Here is a 27,377-nt window from a genome sequence, read left to right as displayed (position 1 = left end):
TCATCGTCGTACGAGCACACACACACATCTCCATCGTCAGATGGAAAATGTGAAACATAGCAAATCCAAATTGAATTGAAAACACAAAATTTCATCCCCGGGAGAGAGAGAAAGTCGCAGCAGCAATCCAACCGCATATTACGATCGTGTCTGCCGCTATTCCCAGCAACAACAACAACAAAGTGCAAGTCCACCACCCATTTAATAAAGGGATCAAGAGATCCTCAGAAGAGAGCAAAAGTTACTGCAGTCTTCTGCCAACAAGCCAATCCACTCGAAATTTAACTCTGTCTACTCTTCCAGCAACGACCCTCGTTCTCTCTCTGATACTTCCACCTACATCTCTGCGCCCAATCCTGTGAAACAGCAATGTTAATGTTGAAAGTCATGTCTATTCTAATAATAATAGGGCGGAATCCAATGTAACGTATAATGGGAGTAGTTAAGTCAAGCGAGAGTAGGCAACAGTAAGTAATGGTATCGTCATAGTTTACTTTTGTTTGGAGAAAGTAAGAGAGTCGAGAGAGGCGTCCAATCTGTACATAACTTGGACTGAAAGTACACAGCCATTCGCCGCACGGCAAGAAGAAGACGACCAACGACCAAGGCCGTGTTCTGTTCCTTCTTGGTGGCCCTTGGTCTTTACAAGGATATTATAACATTCAATTTTCCCCTCCTCCTCCCTTCGTCTTCTGGCATCGCTATCTTGAGAGATTGGGCTAATACTTGGTGAAAGTTGGAATGGCCAAGTTCAACAAAGCGAATCTGGAATAAACTGAAGTGAAAGCAAAAGTGATCTCCTCCTTGGTACTACTGGCTGCCCTCTCCTCATTCCCTGTGTGTTTGGGAAGAGTGGCAGAATAGTCGTGGTGGTTGTACAAAAGTGAAAGCCGAAGAAAGTTGGATGGGTCTCCTTCCATTCTTGCCAATTCCATTCTTCCATCCAAATAGTCCCACTACCTAATATCACATCGCAAATAGCGGATGGTGGAGAAAACAGTGGTGGTGGTGGTAGTGGTGCAACTTGTAACAATCTGAATGTTCTATCTATTGAGAAAGTTTGGTTGGTTGGTTGGTTGGTTGTTGGTGTGTGTGCCCATATAGAAGAAGAAGTACACGTATAAAGAAGTGTCTTTCTCCTCTCCTTCGTCTTGGTTTCTGATTTGGTTCGTTGCCTGTCCTAAATACTTCCTCGTTATACGTACACGGCGGAAACGTAGTGGAAGAGGGCAGCAAATAAGTCCTTGGTGGCGGTGGAAGTGGAAATATAATACGGAAATACTCAACGTAGTCCTGCTGTCTCCTTCCATTCGTCGAATGTACATGTTGGTCGTGTGGTGGATCCTGCCAGAGATTTAGATGCGAAATCCTTGACGGGGACTACTCGACTACATACTGCTCGTATCACCAGCCAACACTATAACACCGCGAGAACCATAACATATAATCAGAGTATGGAGTACTCTGGTTCATTTTATGATCCTGAATTCTTGGATTATGTCCCTCCGTGTCCGATCCACAATCCCTCTGGAATAATCCCCAATGGATACTTGCCCCAACATCAACATGGCCATCCTCACTCGCACGGCCTTAGTCAACACACTCCACACCATCATCTTCATCACCTACATCATCACCAACATCAGGCAATTTCCAAACTATTTTCCTTTCCTTTTTTCATTGAAATAGACTATTTGTGTGTGTCCAAGGCTTATTGTTGTCTCTGTGTGTGTAATAGACTCAATTTTCCGCTCTGCAATTGATCCCTAATCCTCATCCCTTATTCTTATAGCGGTAGTTTGTAGAGTTGTATGTATTTGCTTAGTCGACTATTTATTGCTTGGCAGGATATTTCATTATATTTTTGCTATCTTCAAGATTTCTATTGCTGTCAACTTTTGCAATTTTTCTTATCCTCTTTTTTTCTCCCTTCCTGTTTGCTCAGGAAGAAGAGAGCGAAATCTGTACCATCGTAAAAACCAAACCAACTTTCACCAGCATCTCCCCTGCCGTAGTTCCCATCCATGTTTTTACTTTCATCCAATTCGCTCCTACTCTCAGTTTCCTCTCTCGAATCTCAATTTCTGTCGAACCTTCTGGCTTTCGGGTGAAAGTTTCAGTAAACTGGGAACTGCTACGTACCAGGAATATACGTAGCTACATACATACGAAGCATGACAACGGCACGACAAACTCTACTGTGTATGCTCCTGCAGCAATGCAATCATATTTGTATCGTAGTCATATTATTATTTGGTGCTGATACAGTATTATGTAAAGTTGAGCAACCAAGTCAGCCCCAGCTCGCTAACAAGCCAACTATAGGTCACATACATACAACTTGTTAATACGAGCCTCGTATGAGGGAGTAGGCATGATGGGAAATTATTATTATGGATCGTGGATGTCAAGTCAAATCCAAGTAAGGGTTGTAATTTACACAGCATACATACATACATAGGCCTCCTCTCTCTCTGGTTGACTTGGTTCTCGGTTCGTTGGCTGGGATCATTATACAGTGTGTACTAATGCAGAAAACTATACTATATCTATAATTGCTTAGCAAGCTAATCTTCTTGCGCATTGCGAAATTTCATTCCTCAATCCTGATATCTCACAATTTGCTTCAGGCTTCTTCTTATGATCTCATTCACCCAAATGCAATCACATTTCATAAGACCACCATTCACGCCCGACTACACAATGCATTCTTGCAGCAGGAAAAGTAGCATTATTATTATATACAACGAGATGAAATGACTATAAAATCAAATGCAGCATCGCCAAATAAATGTCCTTGCTCCTGGCTTACTTACTTACTTTGACTCGTGAGTGTTTGTGACAAAGAGGGGGGAACCATGTTTAAAAATATGGTGTGTCTGGGTCTGAAAGCTGTCATCCTTTCCTGCTTGAAGGTTTCTCTCTCTCTCTCTCCACGTGATAAATTATTCAGCTTGGTGATTTCATGGAAATTTGCAACTTTCAGCTTACAGAATGGTAAATTCCGATTGGATTGGAATGTGGAATAAGTAATTTGGTCACCGTGTTCTTTTCGGGATCGGAATAATTCTGGGTCAGGGGGACATTATGCAAACAGCAGGATGACGACGATGGTGATGATGATGATGATTTTGCTTGGTCCAAGTAGCCGAAGTGAGCCGGGAGAGAAGCAGGAGGAAAAGAGAAAGCGAATGTATGTGGTTGAAATGACAGTCCGTTTTATACTTTATTCCACACAAACAGTTGTCGGAAGGATTTCCTGTGGTTCAAAATCGCTTGTAACATTAACATCCAACCTGTCTTTCCTGTTTGCAATTCAATTTCTCGCCATGCAGTCTCTATCCTGTGCAAGGATAAGATTGGTTGTGTAGAAATGCGGGTAACTAAAGTAGATTACCTTTACCAAACGCCACCGCAGAATCATGACTATAGAACGGCTGCCTGGTACATATATATGCATGCCTACATGCAGTCTTCCCATCAGCAGTGCTTTAATATAAACAAGCTAATCTAACTATTACTAACCCTGCTTGTGATCATGGGAAGCCAGGCAAGTGTTATTATTATAAACTCGGGAGAAAGCTGCTCCTGGAGAAAGTTATGTTCCTTCATGATGTTGCCGTGTATGCAATACCCATAAGTTTGCATGGATTTATTCTTTTCCTCGCTCGCTGGGTGGTGTGTGTGATAATCCTTCATGTGCTCCTCTCTCTCTTGAAAGGCATCCCAATATCAAATTGTAAATGATGCATGTGGTGGTTGCTATATCTTTTCTGCTCCTGTGCCGGCCCTCTATTTCTACTGCTGCTCCTCTGCGGTTGAAACACTTTGCAATAATGTATTAGTAATGAATTAGATTTTCCGAGTCAGTTGTTGTTACCTGCAAACAAGTAGGAATCCAATCCAATCTGAAGTGGTACATCACCCACCCTCCCACCCCGAATGGAAAGTGGTATGTATATGGAGGAGAGAGAGAGAGAGCAGATGTCAAAAGTGCTCCTCGTCCTCCAACCATTACAATGATCATCATCAAGTCAAGTGTAGAGGGTGAAGAATTCATAGAATACATGGCACAATAGATATCAGAGAGATATACATTCTTTATAGGATGTCGTGTTTGAGGGGGAGCTACATACTTGAGCAATAATGCATAAACAGCACCATTTTGCATTGTCAGTCAGCCACCTTCTCCTTGTTCGTCATCATCATCATCCGTGTTTTATGAGGGGAAAGTACTCACGATTAATAACTAACGATAATTGATGATGATTATGTATCCTTTTTAATATGATGCCTTGTGGTTTCCGTCGAGTGTATCGTGCAGGCAGTGGGTAGGATCAAACCATGTTTAAAATATCGAGAAGATCACTTCGTCGTAGTCATAAGCACACAGTTATGCAGGTTATAAGAGGAGAGAAAGTTAATGAATATGGATGGAAACTGCCAGACTTTCACTTTTTAACTTTCATACACATAATAGGAAAGGAAGACGCTGATGGAAGGTCGCCGAGTTTTTGGGACTGAATAGGATTTTGTATAATCATTCATTGTATGTGGGAGAGTAATTTAAATGGAAAATGTGCGGCTGTGGCGGGGTTCTTGGTGGATGAGAATGGATGTTGGATTTATGCGGTGTCACGATGCACGGGGCACGGATGAGTCCAGATGTGGTCGTTATTCTTATTTCTTTTCACAGTGGTAGGTTCTGCATCCTCCTCCTCCTCCTTTAAAGTTCTTGGTTGCTTACTTACTGCAGTAGTAACAACGCGTAGTTGTTAGAGAGGCGAGTTCAGGCTTGCAAAGTTAGACCTGACCGTCGTCCTCGTCGTCTCACGTAATGGAGAATGGAGTGCTCGAGACTTTTCCACTGGATTTGAATTTATTATCATGAGCAGAAAATCTGGTCTGCTACGATCTTCTCGTACGTATTTTGCTGGCCGTCGAGAAGATACTTTTTTCGTCTTCGTCTTCGCCCCAGTTCTTCTATCTATTATACACATGCATTCCGTTATTAGTTTGTTTCTTTTGGAGGGGGATACATCCCTGCGCCCGTGGTGGTGGTGGCCTGTGATGTATGGCATGCTTGTTTGTTTAGTACATTCAAAGTAATCAAACCACGATGCGGAAAATGCATCCCCCCGTAAACCGGTTATGTATTTCTCTCTACATAATAAAACACTACTACCAACATACCAGCAGAAGGACAAATCAGTTGTTTATCTAAAAATTATAAACGGTTTACGCTCATATTGCTTAATTAAATAAATATACACACACAACAAGAGAAAGTTTTGAAGACGGAGCAGCAGCAAAGACTTGTCGTGTGGTGGTTTCCCTCAAGCTTTTAGCTGTCAAATAAAGTTGCAGCAACAAATTTAGATTGTCACCGTCTCAAAGAAACGCCGCCGCTGCCGCACCACCACATGCCACAAACTTCTTCTTCCCTTTCCTTGTTTTGCATGCGTTTTTTTCTCTCTCAGCGTTAAGAAAGAAGCCTGTCTCCACTTTCCCCCATTTATTGTTCACTGATTTCCTGTTGTTAACTCGAATGTGTGTGTGTGTGCATGAAACCAGAAGCAGCCAAATGACTACTGCCGGCGCGACGGACTTCATTGGTTGGAAAGTGGTGGTAAAAGTGAAGAGAAAGTAATAATACGGAAGCGCTGTCTCATTTAGTTAATGGTTCTGGAGTGGAAAGAGAGAATCTGCCGTTTCAGCAATTGGTTGGTGGTTGTAATAAATGTGTCGAATACTGAGCCCATGATGATGATGTCGCATTCAAAGAAATTCTTATATCCTCGTCCTCCTGTCCATAAAAGAGAGAAAATTTGGCAGTTGGTGGCGAACGGGGAGGAAGGCATGCTGTGGGAGAGGAGTTAAATTGTTAGGAAGTTGATTATTCCTAAATTGTAAATAAGGGTGGATTAGAGTATTTGAGTACCACTGAAGTTATTAAACTATAATATCTTGCTATAATAGATTATTATATTACTAGTCTATAGTAGATTTCATGTGAAAAAAATATTGTTTGCTATTTTCGTGTACTTCAAATCCAGAAATAATTTTATTGTATAAATTTAAAAATATCTCATATCAAGCGAATTAATATCACATACATTGACTAGAATTGGTTATATATCACATACATTGACTAGAATTGGTTATATATCACATACATTGACTAGAATTGGTTATATATCACATACATTGACTAGAATTGGTTATATACTGTCAGGTAATAGGAATAATTCATTTGTTATGCAAATATTACAGAAAGTACAGACTAATAATAATTGATTTCAATGCATAACATAAATATAAGTTCATTCAAAGTGGTACCGATGGAAGTTTAAATACAGGTCGAAAAGACAAATAATCATTAAATTACAATTTGTTGAGTGAGCCAGAATTGGTTTCAGGAAAGTATTGGTAGTTACCACAGACAAGTTTGTAGAAAAATTCACAAATACTAGTTGTTGGATAGAAATATCCCAAATTTAATATTTATGCTAAATACTGGGTACACTGGATATTTAAACATATGCTTCCAGCTTACTTGCTTTCACTTTGCCTTCTTTTTGAAATGTTACTTTCTGTTAAAAAAAATCAAATGTTTCTAGGTACGATTCATCATGGTATGCAGACTTGGACTTCTCAAGGCAATTGCCTTGCAAAGTTTTAAGTTTGCTTAAATAATTAAGCAATTGTGAGGTGGTGGCAGTCTGGTCTGGTCTGGAGGCGGTGATCTTAGCTAGGCAACCGAATAATTTAAACTTTTCTAGACTAGCTAGCTCGCTGTGTGGAATGGTATTAGTGATTTTGCCAGAATAATGTAAAGAAATTGATTCTTGTACATTTCAATCTTGATTCAGATCTTCAGATTTAGTATAAATGTACGTACCACCTTAATAACGTGCTAATAAGGGTCGAGAAGTGGAAAAAGTTCATTTCCTTACGAAATGATGGTAAGATATTATCCTGATTTCTTAAACTGACAAAAGTCAGCACTTCCTCCTCTTAATTCTCACAACACGTGATGAGGTATCTTCTCATTTCCATCGCTTCCTCTTCCTCTCCTAAATCGTCGTCAAGATCAAATGGCCTTATAGATTATACGTCGCTCGGTCGGTGTGACAGTCACAGTCGGCAAGCGGGTGCTCTGTCTGTTTGTTAAGAAAACTTTGCCAATTCATTACGGTAGGTACGTACAACGTACATACATGGCGCAAAGTGGTAGACGACTTTCATGCAAACCTTTTTCATTTCATTCCCTCGTCGTTGATTTCTCCGCGAGAGCATAAACCAACTTGCTTTCCTCCTCCTCTTCTTGTCAGAGGATGTGTTAGTGTGTGTGTCTATCCGAATATGTAGGATTCCGAGAAGAGCAGCAGAGGTATGTAGGCAAAAAGGAGGAGTATAAAGTATAATTAACAAAAGTTTTTCTTGTCAGGAGCATCTGTCGTATTTGTGAAAGCTGGAGAAAGTTGAGTCTTGAGCGAGGAGTGTCCTACTTATTTAACGCTTTTATATTCCATCCATGAAGTATGAGTGTAAGAAGAAGAAGAAGAAGAAGAAGAAAGAAATCAGGCAGGCATCGACACAGACCGAATGTTGCCACTACCACCCACCATGCATTGCCTACCCACCTAGCGACCTACCTCGGCGCTGAATTCCGTTATATCCTCTGCATTTTTTTCCCACCTATGTATGTCCATATGCCTACCAGACTAGGGAGGAAGTCGAGCTAGTTCTAACTAACCATAACGAATGGCTGACTTGATTTTGGTGGTTATCGTAGTGGGTGGTAAAACTCCAAGTTTGACGGTGGAAAAATTTCTTATCTCTCTTTTATTTTCAGAGTGAAGCACGGATTGAGAATTAAGATTAGAGCGGTAGGTATCTCCTTGAGAGAGATGGAATCGTCCTGGTGTGAATCTTGTGTAACAGATTTGTTAATTTGTTCAAAGATTTCCTCGAGCTGCACTTTGACATAAAATTATTTTATTTTATTGGCAATTCTTGTCCCATTTGGGGACAATTGCATCATCAGTCTCTTTAACCGAAACGTTTGCAGATTTTGGCAAATGGATAATTCTCCTTATAATATTGTGTACTTATAAGTTTAATGTTGCCCGTTAAATGGACTGTTATTCTTCTTCCTTGTTGAGTGAGTGAGCAGTATGCACGCGGGGGGAGAGAGAGGGGGCCGAACTCATATCTGTATTCACAACTCGACCCAGTAAAACTCTCTCATCCACTTTCACTTGGATTCGAATTGAGTATTCAGTGCAGTCCGTTGGTTAGTTGGTCCATTTCCATTTCTTCCTTTCATCTTCATTTTATCTTTATCCATCATCCTATTTCCATTCTGTGAATTCAGCATTTCTCGGAGAAATAAATGAATTTACTTGGCTGCCGCTGCTTCTTGGAGCCACACTCCCTTGTTCCTTTCCTCTCCTCCTGACCTATTAATGCGGTGTTAGTGGGAGAACTTTGTTCTTTAAGTTACTTAGCTTCCTCCTATTACTGACTCCTCTAGGCGGCCAGAGATTTCGTCCCATTAGGTGTGAACATCATTTACAAAGTCAGAGAACTGCTTGATTCTCATTCCCTCAATGAATGAATGTATGTATGAAGAAAGAAAGCTGGGGGTATGTATCGTAGCAGCTTTGGATGGGTCTTCTATATACATACGTATGCATAGCCGTTATACGTATTAGTGTTTATAGTGGTGCATATATGTTTGAGGTCTTGAGGATTAACCACGCCGTTGCCTTTCTCCTATCCAGTTTCCTTCCTTATTTCCCTCTTCTCGCCAAGGGATTGAAGTCTGTTGAGTTAAAGTGCCAAGTTTCAAAAGAGGCAAGAACAAAAGGGAATTTGGAAGTTTTATTTTCCTATAAAATTTCGTTTTAGCTGGCTCAACCCAAGAAAAAGAAACATGAACAATGGGCGAGGAGAGGAGAGTGAGAGTTGTGCAACACATTAGCTCAGTAGGGCAAAAGATGTATCCGGTAGATGGTTAAGTTAATATTTACTGGTATGTGTGTAGTGTATGTATGTATGGATTACGTAGATGTATGTATGTCTGTGCACTTATGCCTCTCTTCTTCTCTCGCCATATTACCCAACAAGTCTAATGTATGTTTATTATCATGAAGAAAGCATTGTATTCACAGAGTTCCCAACAAGTTAGTTAGGACGTCATGGAAGTATTTCAGCCACCCAGCTAAGTATGTATAAGTTGGAAAGTTGGCTGGGTATGTATGTAGATATGTAGTATTACCAAATTTATACGTACTTCCAAGTGAAAATAGAAAGCATTACGATAGGTAAGGTAAAGTATGTACAGTGTTACTCGTGGACTACATAGTCGTGCGATGCATGGTGGAAAGGGTTGCTCTTTTCGTTAGCAGCATTACTTTCTCCCTGTCCATATTCGCATTTGGGGGCAGAAGAAGAAGTTGGTCATACTCCGCCGCACCGAATGAACGGGCACGGAGAAAGAGGATGAAGAAAGAAAGGGAATGTGAAGCATTATGTACGTGCAAGTATGTTGTTCTTGGTTGGATGGTTAGTTCTTCTATCCATGGAGATGTTGAGTTCTTTTACTGTAATCCTTTGGGGGTGTAATGGGTGTTATAAATTTTGGAGCAGGTAGTTGTAATAGTCGGGTTTAATGAGAGCGGAAATCTGGAGTCTTTTCCCCTCGTCTTCTTCTTGGACCATGTAGGAGGAAGAGGTAGTGTCAGCCAGTAAGTAATCGGGCTTATGTATGTATTCCCTTCTGTCGTATAGAGGGTGGATTATGCAAAATTCCATCTTTTCTCTGGTGAATTTGCATTCACTTAACATTTTTTTCTCACTTCTAAGTCCTAATCCTATATAATTCTTATTGCTTGTATAGAAATTCAAGTCGTATTATTAAGTAGCTTGTAATGTAGGATTGATTGTATAACGGAATGTAAATCGTATTTGTCACTCTTTCACTTCTTCTCCAGCTTTTCCTACTGAAATTCTAGATACTAAAGTCTTCCTACTCGGGTTTCATATCGCTTTTTTATTCGAGCAGCGAGTTAAACAAAGAGTCAAAAAGCCCATTTTACTGGAATGAATGAGTACTTTTGTGTGCAAAGTGTATATTATTGTCGAATGGTTGGAAGAACTAATCCTTGGTTGGTACAATTTTTTCAAGAATTTTGTGGTTCGTCGTTCCTTTCTACGGTGCAGAATAGTGAGCCAAACAAATGTTTCCGTTCCGGAGAGTAGTCATTGGAGAGCAAAAAATTCCAATTTTCACATTACAATGAATCCGAGTATTAATCCGACAGTTGAAAGAGCTTCATTTTTACCCCGGAATTTACGAGATGGTAGATCTTTCCGTAATTGAAGTTTGGAAAAATCTCGTAACCTTTAACATGCCGTTGCATCAGAGACTGTACACCTAAACATATTGGACAATAGGGCTCTTTCAGCTAGATTGGTATGTGTTAGTGTTTCTGATCATTGATTGGTTGGTTGGCTGGTGATTGCGGTGATATTCTGACTTTCTCCTTGTGTCAGTGACAATGCCAACAACCCATTATCGGTTCTTTTTGATTCCCACTTCTTCAATAATACCGTGGTGTTTTCTTTTTTATCGTGAACGATGAGGTTTAAGTAACCATTGATGAGGCGTTTATTGATTCCTGCACTTGATCTTTTGTCCCTCCTCCTCCTCCAGCACTTTACACATTAAAGAAATGAGTAAAAGAAAGCAAATAGAATGAAGTGAAAGTCAGTGAGGCGGTTTCACATTTTATTTTCACTTTTTCCGTTTTCCTTTCACTGACTGACTTGCCGCCGTGGTGGTGCTTTTCTTCTGCTTCCTCGTGGCGCGGGGCTACCCATACTGCTATGCTTCCTGCCCCTTTCTTTTTGTCTTTCCAACCATGTCTTCGTCGTCTTCCTTCAAGTATTTCACTCTTCGTGCCACTTACGGAGCGGAGAGAGGAGCACATTTTCATAGAGTGGCCAAACCAATAGTATACACACACATACACATCCTACATTCAAGTCAGTCAGTCAGTTAGTCAATAGTGTGTGCTTGTTTCATTTGCTTTCTCCATTGTACTCCCTGCAGCAGAAAGAAGGAGGAAAGAAGAAGAAGATGTCTGCGTCGTTGTGAAAGTGCAGATGTGAAAGTCAATTTCAGTTGCCGAGTTAAGCTCCACGAAGCCAATGCCAGAGTCAAAGCCAAACCAATCCATCCATCAGTGTTAGATTTTTAGAGGGGGGAAGAAAGAAAGAGAAAGTCATTCTATTGTAGGCTGTGCGGTATCTTTTAGCAGATTTCTTTTCACTTTTTTATACCCCCTTGAGGCTTGAGGGGAAAGGAATAGGAAGGCACCTACAAAGAGAAGGTACTCCTCGTGTTGTTGCTGCTGCTCTGTCCGTAGGGTTTAGAACTGTCTGGTATCATAAATGTTATTCGAATCGGTTGGAATAATAATGTCTACTTGTCGTAGATATCTATGTATCCGGATAGATTGTGCTGGATTTCATGCATATTGGGGCCAATTTGGGTTTGGTTTTAGACAGAGGAAAACGCTTAAAAACCCCTTTCGAATTTGCTCTGGTGTGCATCTTTTAAATTGCATGCATACATCTCGGCTTAAAGCTGAATGTGGTTTTTAGGATTTTGGAATTCCTAATTGCATCATGTATCACGAAGTGAAAGTAGCTATAGGCATACAGACATAAATAGCTGCATAGATACTTATACAAATGGAGGGGAGGGATCCTTTACTGGAGAAATCGAATGAAACAAAGACTAATAGAATGGAAGTAACTTGCTCTACATTATGTATTTGTTGTTCTGCTCTGTTTTCCCCAACTAAAAGAATAAAGATTTGGGAGAGGAGCATGGTTCGTTGATTTGTGATGGGCACTCTGACTTGTATTGTGTTAGTTGTACAATAAGTTTTTTTTGTATGTATGTGAAAGTAATATATTGATTGTTTTTTATACATCATTTTATTGAGTAAGCTGGTACTAGTCTTGGTTGGTAGATGTGAAATTTATTCTTTTAGTATGTGCAGCAAAGCCGAGTTGGATTCCATGTCGGGGTAGAAATTGAGATTGAGATTGATAAATAAGAAAATTGATAAATAAGAAAACACAATTTCTTATCATTTCCAAGTTTGTACAGCAGATTATCTAATATGTGATGATGACAGAGAGAAGAAGAATTGCATTTGAGAGATTGGAGATATAAAAGGAAATGGACATCGTACTCCTTCAAGTGGAGAAGTACGTACGTAGGGTGACAATACAGACGTAGCGATTCGCACTCACTCACTCTGTGTGCGACGGATCTTACAAATTGCTCGTGTTAAGCTCAATTGTTCGTGCTACCGTCCAACAAAATCTGCTATATGTACCTACAATGACTTAATATGATACATATGATATACTTGAAACGGTCCATTTACCCAAGTTGTTCTAATTTCAACGACCACGAATACAACTTGTACGAAGGTACCTAACCGAAAGAAAGGCAGTAAATGAACGGTTCGTTTGGTTGAAAGAAGTACTGGATGATAAAAAAATGAAGGGAACAAGAAGTGAAATAAATGAGAGAGAGAGAAATTTACGACTATTTGTAGTGTTGTACAGTGACCATTACGTGATTAGGAATAAGGTTGGCCTGCTTGGTCAGTGGAACGGAAGGAGAAAGTCTGGTCTGGTTTCGTCAGTCCGTCCGTCAGTCAGTCAGCCAGGTCAAATCAATCCAAGACGGGTTGACATTGAGCTGAGATCGAACCCAACTGGTGTTTCCTTTTGATCTGCAGTTGGTCCGTGGTGGTGCCAGAGAATGATGATCATCATCGTGGTAGTCGTGGTGGTGGTGGGGTGACTCGTTGGCTGGCTGGTTTGCTAATGGTGATTGTGTCAATGTGAAGTAAGTGATGTTTTATCGCTGATCGTATTACATCGTCGTTACATCGCACTGTTGCTTTCACTTTATTGTGTGAATTATGAGGAAGGAAGTGGAGAGAAAGTATGCACGTACATACAGCGAGTTTAGTACTACATACGAATAGAAGAATGCTTTATCTCACTTTGTAAGTGGATTTAGATTTGATTTGAGATTTTTTCAATAGGGCTATTTGTCAAACTTCGTGTCCATAAAATTAGTCCGTCCTCTCATTGAATGGACTTGTAGATACAGAATCTATCCCCATGCAGGAGCATCTTCTCCGTAGTAGCATCCCACAACAATAACTTTGTGTGTAGTTGTCGTATGTAGCATGTATGTAATTGTGCAACGTGAGCCCGCCGCTGCTGTGACACAACCCCACTGGTGAATTTATATTAAGGTTTAGTCTCCAGTAATGGTTTTGTCTCTGCCCCAGACCATGACATCCCATTGGGTTTGCGATTGCGATAAAATTGGTTAAAAGAGATTTTTCTTTTCGAGAAGACAAGCCAATGGCTCCTTTATCTTTTCGTACATCCAGTCTACTCTCTTCTATTGTTCCTTATTTTTTACAAGGAGGAAATGAGATAGCTCTGCGGGCTTGAGAAAGAAGATATATTGCACTGGCTTTCCTTGGTTTCGATCTGCTTGACACTGTGTGTGGTTGGTTAATTCGTTGGTCTTGTTGAAGAAGACATGGTTTGGCCGTGGAACTGTTAGCTGTGGTCGAAACGTGCAATAAAGTGGAAAAAAGAGCAACCGCGGTGTTTCAGCAGATGAGATGGGATGTTATGTTGTATCCGTCGTTGGTGGTATCATCATGCATCCAGTGCCTGTGGTGTGGTGAAAGGTGCCAGATTGGGAATAAAAGGGGTGGTGTTTACATCTCTGGTACTACGAGAGCGCTCTCCTTTGAGGGTAGTGTACATATGCTCCTTCTTATCATACTGTTTGGTTGGGGGCTGGCTGGAGGTATTATTTTATATCAAAGTGCCTAATGTAATGGAATGCTCAAAGAAATAAAGCAGTCCCATGTATCGTGCCATTCCCATTACTTTCGCTGCTCTCACCCTGCTCATAGTTTCAGTTAAGAGGTTACCGCGAGCTGCTGAGGAGTAGTAGGTGGGTGGGCGGATGGATGTATGGATAGATGGATGAATGACCAAGCCGGCTCCACATACATGGGATGTGTACATGGCAATGCGGGTGAGCTGGGAGAGTGCGAAATAAAGTACAAAGTATGAGTTGTACGAGAGTTGGTGTTGGCAGGGAAGTAAAAGTAAGTGTTAGGATCTTGAGAATGGATGTGACTCTACGATGAAATAAAAAGGAGTGGGATGACATAGAAGGAATGAAAATAAGATGGATATGGAGGCTTGCATTATGGGACATTGGATTCAGAAACACTTGGCAGTAGGACAGAAAATTCTAAGATATATATGTAACATCTATCTCCGCCGAGAACGACGAAGAAGAAGAAATCGTGTTGGTTGTGCATGCTGAATGTTGTGTGTCTTGTCTTATGGGCTTCTCAGCAGCATCAGTGGAAACAGAACTGCTGGTGGAAGTAGCCTGCATTCTGCTCCTTGATGACGACCAAGACGGAGAAAGTCGTCCTACAGCAGGAGAAATTTTGGGAGATGAGAAAGACAAAGTGGCGAAACTCCATGCGCCCGAGCGCCGAAGCTCGTTGAATCTGTACGTGCACGTTGCAGGGTCGGGGTTACATTTGGGTGAGCTACTCCACTGCTGCTGCTCTTGGTGTGCCTGCACTGACTGACTGAATGGAACCAGCAGCAGCCAACCATCGGTATGGAGAGAGAGTGGTATGGCATGATGTGGATAGCAAACCGGGGAGAGAAAGTTAGAGCGAGGATGGTAAAGTAAAAGTGATCGATACCTCAGGGATGGCAAGAGGGTGGCTCAGCATCCGAAGGACGTGTATGTACGTCTCCTTGGCGATCCGATTCTGCCGGGTTTTTGCTGTACTATTGACTCTACCTTAGAGCCTGCACCGCTCTTTGGTGAAAGTCTCTCTCTCTCAGTATGTGATGTGGTGCTGCTTTCCCTTGTTTGTCCTACATTAGGCTTTGCCAGAGGAAAGAATGGCACAGAGAATGGATAGATAAACCGAGTGTGGAATGCATGCCGTATTAGTGTTCTAGTTGAATAGAGCCGTGGTGATGGTGGTGGTTGTGTGGCACGAACAAAACACTTTTTCTTACTTGCGAAGAGCAGCAACCGGTTCGCCGTTGATGACATTTTCTCTTACTTTCACTTCACCTACTGCCTACTATGTACATCTCACGTCTACGTCTCATTAGGCGTCCTGCCACACACACATCCAGCTCCTCTGCCTGCCTGCCTCGTGGCTGCACTGTTCTTTTATGCAGTGTTCACTTTCTCCCTTTTCTCCACTGCTGATGCTGCTACTACAAATACTGCTGTATTCATTGTCTCTCTCACCCTCGTTCGCTCACTCCACTCTGAGACAATTGTACATACCTGTCAAAGCGGTGAATAGATTTTCTTCTATATGGAGGAAAAAATGTACCCGTTACTCGCTTTTGATGGATTTTATTGCATTATTGAATTAGCGGTTATTGTGTGTGGAGAGCTAATTTGAAATTTCCACTTTTGTTTTTATTGAGAAGTAAAGTAAATCGATGTGAATCGTATGTGGTGCATAAACAATAAAGATCTCTTTTGATATATGTGACATGACTTTACAATTTGCCAGTCTTGGAATTTATGACTAGTGTTTGTCACAAAGGAAAGGAATAAAAGCAGGGAATTAAATATACCTACAATAATGCCATCCCTGGAATGGGATTGGTTTGGAGATACTAGAGAGAGATCAAATTCTGCATGGAAATGTGACCAAGATAGAAGAGATCGACAGTCTTGTTGAGTGTTGTATCTTGATAATAAAAGAGTAGAGAATGGAGCGGAGAAAGCGTCGTTGGTGGGTTATTCTATTGCCATCCATCCAAATTTTTCAATCCGACCCTATCATCAGAGAGAACCCAAATCCCGAATTTAGACTAATGGGAAAGGTGCGGCGTGGGAATATTGGAGAATGGTTTTACTCCTTCCATTTGGTCTGGTGTATTATTCCTTTCTGGAATTCGGTCTGGCTCAACCTTCGATTTCCATTATGCTGGCTGGCTTACGTTGTATATTTTCTCTTAATAGCAACGATAATACGATGACTACAATTCTACAATGTATACCTTGTAGCTCTCTCACTTTCTCTTTCGTACATTTTGTACGACCTGTCCATCACCAATTCCATGCTGGTGCTGGTGCTTGCTTGGCCCTGGGAAAGTTAGTGTCAGGAGATAGCACACCGACGAGTCAAAACGAACTTTTTGTTCTGTTTTCTCCGTCTCCCATGATGATGGCGACTGGCTGTATTATGACTACTCAATACCTACCGCTAGCTATGAGGCGAGGTAATGGTTCAATGGAATGAGTAGATGGGATTGAGTAGATCATCATTATCCTGAGAAAGAAGGTGGTTCCATTCTTCACCACTCTGCCTGCCTGCCTGCCTTCTCTGCATCACCATTCTCTAAATACATATGTGTGCGTCCTCTTTTCTCATTTATTTTCTATTTCCTCTGCGCCTCACACACGGAAGGAAAGGCGGAAGGGAGAGAGAGTTCTTTAGAATTGGCGTGTTGAGTGTTAACCTTCGTGTATGCACCTTGGTTAAGTTGTTTTCTTAAGTTGGGGAGACTAATGTGTTTATAACTGGCTTGATTCCATACATTCTACGAATTCTGTCTGTCTGTAGTGCCGAGCTGTCTAGTCCAGCTGTTAAAAGCTTTTAATTTTTTCTCCTCTCAAACTGAATGCAATTTGTCCTTTTGCTCGTCAATAAGTTTCGCTCCTCTCGCTGTATAAGAAGTTTCCCTCGTAAAACAGTAGTAATACAGCAAGAAATGTGGACGGACGGACATTACGAACAACAGGACTACTAATGACATTCCAAGTTGTGCGGAAAGCGGAGAAAGTTTGAGCATTGAAAAATAGGATTAGGATTAGGTAGGAGGAGGAGGAGGAGGTGGAGGAGAGGTGAAGGTGGAGAATTGGTTGGAGAGAGGAGGCTGCTGCTGCTGGGATAGCGAAAGTATAAAAGTTTGAGCGGTGTCGGAGGTGAAAGTTTTTGGTAGGTTTCACACAGCACATACCTCAATAGTTTGGTTAACTCGAGCTGTCCACCCAATCTGCTCCGCCGACCAACGGTCTTTTGTTGGAATTGTTCCATTCATTGCGGACCACCAAGCAAAAAGAAGTTTCTCCAGCCCCACTTGTGAGGAAGATGATGAGGATGAGGATGTCGGACTTTTTGGAGGGGCCGCATTTAAGTATATATATGTATAGAGAATGGAGAATGTGTGTGTGTGTAGTAAGGAAAATATGACGCTTTAAACTTTCTCTTCCACGCTGACCTCTTAAGTTTACATTGTTTGCACATCAGATGGTATCTGTATCCTATCTCTCCCTTCCCGTCCTGATGGGACAAATTTCTTTCTTTTTCCCCATGTCGGGCCTTACTGGCTGGTCGTCCCTCTGGTTCTCTATTTATTTGAGTAGGAAACATGTTTGAGTTTCAATTTGTATACTTGGATATATGTAATAGGATGAAAAAAGAGAGGAAAAAACTCGTCGTGTTACTATTTGGATGGATGTAGTGTGTAGTGTACAACTTTGCAGTGATTTCACTACCATTCCCTTTAGTTTTACGAAGCAACAAAGTTTGACTCGCATCGATTTGTTTTCCATCCGTTCCTTTTGGTACAATAGTTTTTTTCTCTGCTTATCCAACATCCACTTTCACTCCGTGTTCCGTCCCAACAATTGTCAATCTCCTTCTCCCAAGGAGACAGACATGAGACAAGAACTTGTACGACGACAACTAGTATGCATTTCCTTTCGCGTTATGATTGGGGTAGAAGATTCTAAGTTTGAGTCATCAGTTGTCTGCTCTCGCATCACTTATCTTGTGACCAGGATCAGGAGGAGAGAGATATGATGGAATAAAGTAAAAATATATGGGGAGGATGCAATACGATGTCGGTAATTTTATTTTAGTGCAGTCGATTTCTCCTCTCGGTGGGAGATGCAGGAGTAGCCATGCTGCGGGCAAATTGTGTATGGCGTCGACCCGACAGCCAAAACCAGGATACATACAGTATGTACTTATACATACCTAGATATGTACATAACGTAAAAGTATATGTACCACATACATAGTCGGAGGTCAGACAGTTTGCGAAACTGAAATAGGGAATCCAAGAGAGTGACTGTTATTGCCACCATGTGTCTTCCATTCCGCACAATTTCGGCATCAATGTCAGGTCATTCTTTATACGGGGAGAAGAAGAAGAAGGAGAAAGTAAGCAAGGTGTATATTGCATGGGATCATGAGCTTCCCAGCAGGATTGCAATGTTGGATTGAGTTTCTCAATGCGAGCATGAGATAAATTATCGAAAAGTGGAAAACTCTTTGGATTTGGGGAATTTGTAGTCTCACTAAACGCCATTACATTGCATGACATTCAATTCACAACCTTCTGAACCCTGATATGCATATGTTTTTCATGGATGCACGATGTATTTATTTTATCTTGAATGTATGTGGTATGCCGAGGTCGACGTGAATAAATCCCTAATCTTGGAAAGCCCAATAATGAAGGTGATTGACGATGGAGATCATTGCAAATATCTGCAGTTTTGCGTTGCATCTCTATTTCAAATCAAATTACGACTGAATTTATGTAATAAGCAGTGACAGGTTTTACGTAAATGCCTTCATCCCTTAGGTATATAGATATGTGGTGTGGTTGGTTTTATGTCATGTTTTACCAAATGATGATGTTTTATGTAACAAATATTTATATTCACGTATTATGTACGGTGTCGCTGGTCTGGTCGCAAGTAAATATTTTATTCCCACCGTGTTGACAAACTACGGAAGTGTTTCTGCGTATTGTGACAATCTGTATTGTTTAGTGGCGTCCATGTACGAACGAATTTCGCCAATTCAGGAGGAGGACACGACGAGAATTCTTGTTTGTGCTGTCATGTTTATTATAATGAGATTGTAATTTTGTCATGATCGTTCGTTCCCGTGCAAGTAGAAACAATCTGCAATTGTGTTATATGAGTAGTCGCTTTTCCAGTATATACATTTCATTCCATGCAAACTATAGGGATCCGAAAGGGACCTCACTTTCATCCACCCTGTCGCCTCATCTGTAACTCAAGCCCAGTCAGGATTAGTGAGGAGCAGCAGCAGCAGCTGTACTTGTACTCACTGGGGACAGATAACTCAAACCTAATAAATATCTCCCTCCCAGTTCACGTTTCGGGTTGAATTGATTGGCTCCTTTTATGTCGATGAATATTCTGTTTAGTTAGTCCCTTGCACTTATTCTTTCGATTGCTCTAGAGCCACCGCCGCCACGGTGGTATCATGTCCTATTTGCTTTTGATTTAATAGGTTGTTGGCACGTACAATTTGGCAGGTTCTGTTCTTTACTCAAGGATGCTGAAAATTTGCAATATTTGCATAGTATTTCATACCCTACGTACATACGTATATTATATTTAGTGTGCGAATCATCGAATGAATTTTAATGCTAGAAGAAAAGGAGCTCAAGAAGAAAGGCTCCATCCACACGCTTGACTCTGTGTATATGCTCGAACAGGAAAATGCAATCAAAGCTCACTTCAAGCTGAAAATCACCACTCTGAATCCGATCCGACAGCCAGCTATCATCATCATTCCGTGTCTCGCATCAGTATCAGCATATTCTGACTGCACATTTGCTGGCTCACTTGCACCCGATCATACAGCATTTCATCTCAGTAACAAGGAGCCGACTCTCACGTTTTCCTTTCCCTGTCTACACATACTTTCACCATCCAAGTCCAAATCCGAGAGAGCGGAACTCATGATTGAAAGGGAAATTGGAAGCTTGTATTGTCTGCAGTATTATATAGGTCGTCCTCCTCTCTCTCTCTCTCTCTCTCAGACTTTCAATGGTGAAGAAATCAATCAGTGAGTCAAGAAGAGTGGCACGGCACGCCAAGCTTATTTTGCACAAGTGAAATCATCATCAAAGAGTTGCGTTGTGTCACGCCTGACTAGATGAGTATCGAAACGTGAATAACAAACAACTAATATTATATACACGCAATTGGCCCTGTATCGTGTGGATATTTGTTCAACTACAACCGCGACAAGTCACACTCGATATTCATTTACGAGATGCTATTCGACATAAAGATGTACGTTTCATATGAATAGTTTACATACGTAATTGTTTGCTACGACACGGATGAAATTCATTTGGGTGGAAAAGAGATTTTTTTTTATTATTTTCACACGTTTTGTTTGAAATAGGGGGGAACTGATTCGGAGAAATGCATACTCATGGATGGATGGATGAATAATAAGTGTTTTTGCTCTGTCAGTCTTTACTTTATCAAGAACAACTTCCATTTTCCATTTCAGGGAATGAAGTGAAAGTGAAATATATTTAGTGTAGTCGAGTGACAGTCGTGTACTTGAGTTAGTTATTAGAGGAGGGCCGACCCTACTTTGTCTCTGGGAGGAGGAGGAGGACGACTACGTAGGAGGGGTAGATACATAGTCGTAGATTTTGTTATGTTGGGTGTTGCAATAAAGTGAAAGTCATTCGAGTGAGGGTTGAACATGTTGAGTTTTGGGAATAACAACTGTTGTTTGATAGTTTGACTTGTCAGTGAGCCAGGTTTGGTTAGTTTACTGGTTCCCCATGATACCGACTGACTGCCACCCAAGCCAAAACATGAGCCATTAACATGAACCTGTCTTCATCATCATCTCCATTGTCCAGAACATTTTCTATATTACATTATCTGTGAGGCCAGGATGCCGCCTGTTGTTTGTTATCATTTGTTTTTGACAACTTTCACTCTCTTTCTCTTTCTTCCACCTTCGCCCCATTTGCATTTCCTTTGTTCTCCCGAGCTACTTGGAGCTGATGAAATTCGCTGCTGCTGTCCCTCTTTTGTACTTGGCGAAAGAGAGAGAAAGAGGCTCGTTTTGTTCATTTATACGGTTGGAGGATTGAATGAAATGGATGCGTGTCGTGGACTATGTCCTCCCGTGTATATGGCGAGGCAAGGCTCCATACATATGGATGGTAATGGGGTTTGGTTTGGTTGGTGGGGTTTAGTTATATTGCTGTTCATCCCATTGTGCTGGTTTTCTAATCTGACTGACAATGAGTGGGCAGGAAGGACGGAAGGAAGAGTTTGCCTTGGTGGTGTTTTTCTCTCTCTTCTATATAACTTGTCGTAATTTGTTGGAGAAGGTGCCAAATGAAAGCTTTGGGATTTCGGATGTTGAATAAGTTGGTGGCGGTGGTGGTGGGGAGTTAAGTGGTAAATTGACTTTCGCTTAACGGGTCACACAAGAAAAAAGTCCATTTCTAATTCTTTTCTCTCTTCCTCCGAGTGATTTTCGTGATCTCCAAGTTTCTAGATCGAGACGAATTAAACCACTACTTTATTTCTTTCTTTCTTTCCTTCTTATTCCTACTTTCTCTTGCCCTACATTTTGCTTGCTTGCTTTCTCTCTCCTTTTCAATCTCCATTTAAGTCTAGCTGGTTGAGATCCTTTGTGCGTGTGTATCATTTGGAAACAAACGCTTTTATCTAAACCCGAGCTTAAAAGAGGGAAAAGAAAGTGAGAGATTGGATTTAGGAAAGAACGATTTTTGTTGTGTTTCTCGTTTTGTTGCATCAATAATATTCCTTTCAACTGGTTTTCTCGCTTTCTCGGTTGGTTGGTCGCTCCTCATCTTGAACTAACAAGTTTTTACTACTACTACGACTACTGTTTACCTTAGTACTTAGTTGTCGAGAAGAAGCAACAAAAGATTTTAATTCCAATTCCAAGAAAGAATTTACGTATCAAGAAAGATTCTGGCTCATGTCGATCCTTGAATAAAAAGAGATGGATACATGGATAAACCCTTGGCCTCGTTTTTCGTCCACCTTGACGATTCTCTGACGCGACGACGGGAACAAGTTTAGTTAAAGATGAAGCAAATCTCCCTGTCCTTGTCTCATCCTTGTCGGAAAAAAAGAGGCAGCAATAATAAATAACAACAATCCAAAATAAAGGGAGAAATTTTTTTAATAAGCGACGACGATAGAGGATTTCCCTTTGCAAATTTTCAGAACGTCGAAACGAAAAGAAACGCTATAAAGCTTTGATGATACCTTAAAAAAGGAATGTTACAAGGCTATCGGTATTGCCGGATTCTAAGCTACACCGTCGTCGTCGTAGTTGTCGTTAGGATTTTATGCGTTGACTTTGTGGTGTTCGTTGCAAGAAAGGAGTAGAAGAGTCTGGACGGAACAGATTGTGTAGTTGGGTGGATAGGATCAGAGAAGCAAAGTCAGCTCTGCAGCAGCAGCAGAGGTGCAAAAGACGGAGAAAGTGAGCAAGAGGGAAAAAGGAATATTAGAATTAGATTCATTTTATTTGCTGAGCCGAGTTTGGCCGGGGTCTAGGTATTCCTCTGAAGGAATGTAATCGATTCTGAGAGGTAATAGGTTGGTTGGTTTGAGGTGTTGACTTTTAGATCAGCGATGGCCATGCTGCACACACGGTAAATATAATCTTTCCCTACATCAACTTTTCTGAATCATTCCTCTTCCAAGAATCGTGCGATGGAATTCGCTCTTCTGTCTTTTCTTCTGTCTTTTCTACATAAATATGAAGCATCATGCTTCTGTCACGGCTCTTCATTGCCGTTATAATTCAAGGATAAAGAAAAAGTAGAGAAATCGGATGAGTTTCGATGCTGTTAGTTGAGTATTAAATTCCCAGGAAGCCGTTTAACTCGAGTAAACTATGAGATGGATGGCTGGCTGGAAGAGGGTAAATTTTGTGGGGAAAGATTGTTGTTGGTTCGTGGTGGTGGTGGATGAATGTCTTATGCTTCAGTGCGCATTGGGAAAGCTATGATGAAAATGAAGACGAGAAAGAAGATGAGCATCCCACCCATCTTGTTATGCACCACTTCTAACTTCCACCACCACCACTGCTTCATGTCTCTCTTTGAGAAAGAAGAAGGAATTGAAGATATTATTTTGTTGAACACTTTATGATATTATGATATATGCGTCCTCTTCTTTCTCTCCCTGGCTTTTCGGTGTTCTTTCTTCTTCTTCACTCTTTTTTTTATATTTTACTCTCATCTTTTGTCTATGCCAACATTACTTCTTGCATACGAATGGACGGTAAACACGAATATTTTAGCACGGCGACCCATCCACAGACAGTAGCAGCTTTCTTTGTGTGCAGAATAATAGTGGTGGTTGGCTGGCTGGCTGGCCGGGTGGGTAAGGGCGTCAGGTGGAAGTGTTGGTATGAAGAATGTTTCACCTGTGCACCAACTTAAATAAGGATTACACTCAAATTGCTACTCTTGTATAAAGAGTCCTTCCGTTCCGTGTCTAGATCTTTCCTGTGAAGAGAGCAGGGAGAAAGGCGTTCCAATGGATTTAACTCGAGTGCTTTGCCAGTTAGTTCTTCGCCTGCATAACCATTCAATATGGTGGAAATGTAATCAGTATATTCTTTTGGTTAGATGGATGGGTGTATAAATGGGAGTTGAGAAAAAGGCCAAAGGTTTTCTTCCCCCTTTGAAAGATTGGATGAAGATGAACAAGTATTTTGTTTTGATGAAATGCAGATGATGTTCCTTTATATTATTCCATCAGAAAGGAAAAGGAGGAGGAGGTCAGCAGGTTGTGTGTCGTTTCGGTTTGTCCTATATCTATCGCTTACTCGTTTTTCTGTGCTGCAAAAAAAGTTCGCTTTATTTCTTCCCCCTCCTGCTTTCTCCACTTTTTCCCACTTTGTCTGTCTGCTTCTTGAGCTCTTCTCCCTCTCGTCCCGTGCCACTTTTTAAGCTGTGGCCATTTGTTATTTGATGGGGAAAGGAGACTAAGCCGGAGAAATAATTTGCTCATGTCCTTCCTCTCATGTTATTTATGTCATGTTCGGATCGGAATGTAATTCTGAAGGATTTACTTGTTTATCTCGACAGGGTCTGCTTCAAGCACATGACGTAGCGGTGCACGAAGTTTATGGTGAGGATGCCGTCAGAGTCACCCCACCCGCCCTGTACCCTTACCTTAACGGGGTTAGCGAAGATCAAGAAAGTGATTTGGAACAGCAAGCTCAAGTGACGAGGGTACGTCTCGTCCAATTCCAAAAGAACTCGGATGGTAAGTGGCATTTGAAAGTGTATTTGAATACAGAGAAGAATTTATTTACATAATAAGTACAAAAAACATGATGGCAAATCGTATTTGCAGAGCCGATGGGAATCACTTTACGACTGACTGAAGATGGACGGTGAGTAGACATGTGCATAAAAAACGACGATTGCAGGTTGATTAGACTTTATGGAAAGGTTACAAATTGTACGGGTTACTACATGCGAAAACATGATCAAATTTGGGCCAATTTTTGCATGCACAATTTCGAGGGTCACTGCAAAAAATGGCCCCCAAGATTGGCCTCAAACTCAGACTAGTTTGTCGGAAGACTTGAGAATACATCAAAAAAATAACCTAAGGCGTTATAATAATCGCCCAATTTGTTCATAATGTCTGATCAGCTACTCACCTCTGTAAAGAGCTTAAATTCGAACGTGCTAATTATGCCGTCCTGTCTTTGCAGTGTTCTCGTCGCGAGGATACTTCACGGTGGAATGATTCATCGCCAAGCCACGGTAAGTAATAGTGGAGATCGGAAAAATAAGTGACTAGTGTTTGATGTCATGTTGAATGTTTCATGTCATGATATTTCCAGCTCCATGTTGGAGATGAGATTAGAGAAATTAATGGATGTCCAGTGTACAATCAAACTGTTGATCAGTTGCAGACTATGCTGGTACGTACTCTATTTATTTTGTGACAAGACTTTATAGTTCCTTTTAAGATAAAAGACGTGAGGACGTTTTTATCTGAACCTGTTGTGCAATCGATTGATGTCGTTAATGGACTTGAGTTAATGGACTAGTTCAGTAGTGGGTTCTTCCAGCGAGATATTTACTGCTCCTACTAAGCGATCACTAAGCCCTTCCCCACTTAAAGTATTTGATGTCCTTTTTTTCTCGGATGGACCTTGGAGACTGTGGTACTCGAGAATTTGGAATTGATCTTTGTTCATTCGTATGTATTTCAGAGAGACGCCCGTGGATCGGTCACTTTCAAAATAGTTCCGGTATGTAAAGAAATATTTTTCTCTACAAGGAATTTTCTTTTTACTTACTTGTGTTTAATTGCATTTCAATTACAGTCGTACAGGAGTAATCCACCGCCATGTGAGGTAAGACAATGGAAATAATTTATTTGTTACATTATTTGCGCGTACACTTTCACTGCCATCGTAAATTCTGGTCAGAGACGTGCACTCTTTCTTCGTACATCGCCATAAATTATGGACACGGCTTAAACTTACTCATGAAGAAGAAGTATTTTGAAGTTTTGAAATTCGTTTCGTAAACAATGTTCAAAAATATGTCTCTCAAACATATGAACCCCAGCCAAGTGTCGAGAAAAATGCAATTTAACCCATCCTAATTTAGAGAAAGCATAGCATTAACTCTCAAGTTATTAATGTGTGGATGGAAAGCTAGTGTCATATTTATATAAAGAAAAAAACTCATTTCTTATGTGCATTAATTTCATAGCTATTCCGGACTCGTAACGTCCCAACTTCATCCGTGGTACAAACGGAATAGAATTTAGTGATCCCTATCATTTCCACTTTTTAATAATAATTGCAAATTACTTAATTTCAGTTATTCCGCCGAAACCCCGAACCAGTTTTAGTAAGTTGATAATAAAAAAAACTATCACAAACTCCAGTGAACCTCTCGCTCGATGTGCTTGTGAATGAAGACTGGAATGTAGAATGTCAATTTGCATATATACAGCAATTTTTACAGCACTTATTGTGTGTCATATCATATCTGTATAATATTACTTTGCTAATCATAATATCTTATATTGCTATACAACATACCAACCATTGTGTCACCAACACCTTAGTTTGCTTTTGCAGCACGTACCGTAAACCGTATTAACCAGTATGCATACATTCAGTATGTACATATTTTATGTACGCGTCCACTCACTCCTACAGCAACCCTCGCATACTTTCCCCATATCATTTTACTGCGGAGAAAGTAATCAAATATCAGTTTTTATCCATTGACATCTCTAATAAAATGATGCATGATTATTTGATGATCCCACAACAGTTACCCATGTATGAACCTCGTGTATGTGTATCTACCAGACACACATGCATAAAGTACACGTATTTTTTATTTCACTCCCACACGCCTTCTCCGCCTACACAGTTATTAAAACCGGAGTGGAACTCATTGAATCTGCATTCAAATCGTATTTTTGTCCGATACATAAAAATGTTGATGAAATAAGAACCCCCCCCCCCCTTCACACACTTTACAATCATTTATTGGAGGGAAGACCAACCATAGATTCAAAGAGTCCGACTCCGGTTTAATACAGGCTTGGATGTTTATCGATAGTTTGAATCATAACGACACCACATTTTCGATTAGTTTGAATATGTGTATGTAGTAGAAAGCATTTTTGTCACATGTATGAATAGGATTTAAGTTTTGAGTATGGTTGAGAAAATATTAATTTGATTCGTGTTGTATCCAGATTTTTGTGCGAGCCCTGTTCGACTACGACCCATTGGATGATGGTAAGGTTTATTACTTTGCAAGCTTACATAGTTAGAGCTCCTGAAACTTATTGTTTTGTCCACTTTTAGACCTGATCCCTTGTGCACAAGCTGGAATTTCTTTCAAAATTGGAGACATATTGCAAGTTATTTCCAAGGATGGTGAGTAACACTGCAACCAATATTTTAATTAGGGTTGTTCATGGTTATGTGATGTTTTGCGTGCCCTCTGTTAGACCCCCACTGGTGGCAAGCGAGATTGGACACGCCAGGTACGTATGTGGTCATTGTTGTGAAATATAATGTTGAAAATGTGGATCTTTGAATAATCATAATGATAAAATCATAGTCATGACACTTTTAGCCACATCGGCCTCATCGACATCCTCCACATCTTCAGGTGCTTCGCTTGGTCACACGGCTGGGCTAATACCTTCACCTGAGTTGCAGGAGAAAAGAACAATTCAAGCTGCCAGCGGAAAATCGGGTGGTGGTGGAACACTTGGAAAAAATAAGCATTCTAGTAATAACGGGGTAAACAGTTTATTAAATTTCGACCCCAGTGGAAGCAACGGTGATGATAAAATTAGGTAAGAGTTTGATTGTTAAATA

General features: G+C 40.8%; 1 protein-coding gene across 6 annotated transcripts in view; it reads left to right on the top strand.

The window, feature by feature from the left end:
- LOC110842811 (peripheral plasma membrane protein CASK) overlaps window positions 1-27,377 on the top strand; it is a 37,877-nt gene that overhangs the window by 6,222 nt on the left and 4,278 nt on the right. For 3 of the 6 annotated variants that reach the window (XM_035848058.1, XM_035848059.1, XM_035848060.1), the window contains exons 14-25: window positions 24,085-24,265; window positions 24,356-24,395; window positions 24,723-24,774; window positions 24,855-24,935; window positions 25,230-25,268; window positions 25,344-25,373; window positions 25,738-25,773; window positions 25,849-25,878; window positions 26,744-26,786; window positions 26,856-26,927; window positions 27,002-27,037; window positions 27,115-27,355. In XM_035848058.1, the coding sequence (XP_035703951.1) occupies window positions 24,085-24,265; window positions 24,356-24,395; window positions 24,723-24,774; window positions 24,855-24,935; window positions 25,230-25,268; window positions 25,344-25,373; window positions 25,738-25,773; window positions 25,849-25,878; window positions 26,744-26,786; window positions 26,856-26,927; window positions 27,002-27,037; window positions 27,115-27,355 (881 nt within the window). The remainder of the gene's footprint in view (window positions 1-24,084; window positions 24,266-24,355; window positions 24,396-24,722; window positions 24,775-24,854; window positions 24,936-25,229; window positions 25,269-25,343; window positions 25,374-25,737; window positions 25,774-25,848; window positions 25,879-26,743; window positions 26,787-26,855; window positions 26,928-27,001; window positions 27,038-27,114; window positions 27,356-27,377) is intronic. The other 3 variants (XM_035848061.1, XM_022088633.2, XM_035848062.1) reach the window with 3 other exon arrangements.

Source organism: Folsomia candida, unplaced genomic scaffold (genome assembly GCF_002217175.1).
Source record: "Folsomia candida strain VU population unplaced genomic scaffold, ASM221717v1 Fcan01_Sc002, whole genome shotgun sequence".
NCBI lineage: Eukaryota > Metazoa > Arthropoda > Collembola > Entomobryomorpha > Isotomidae > Folsomia > Folsomia candida.
This window is presented reverse-complemented; position numbering and strand designations above follow the sequence as displayed.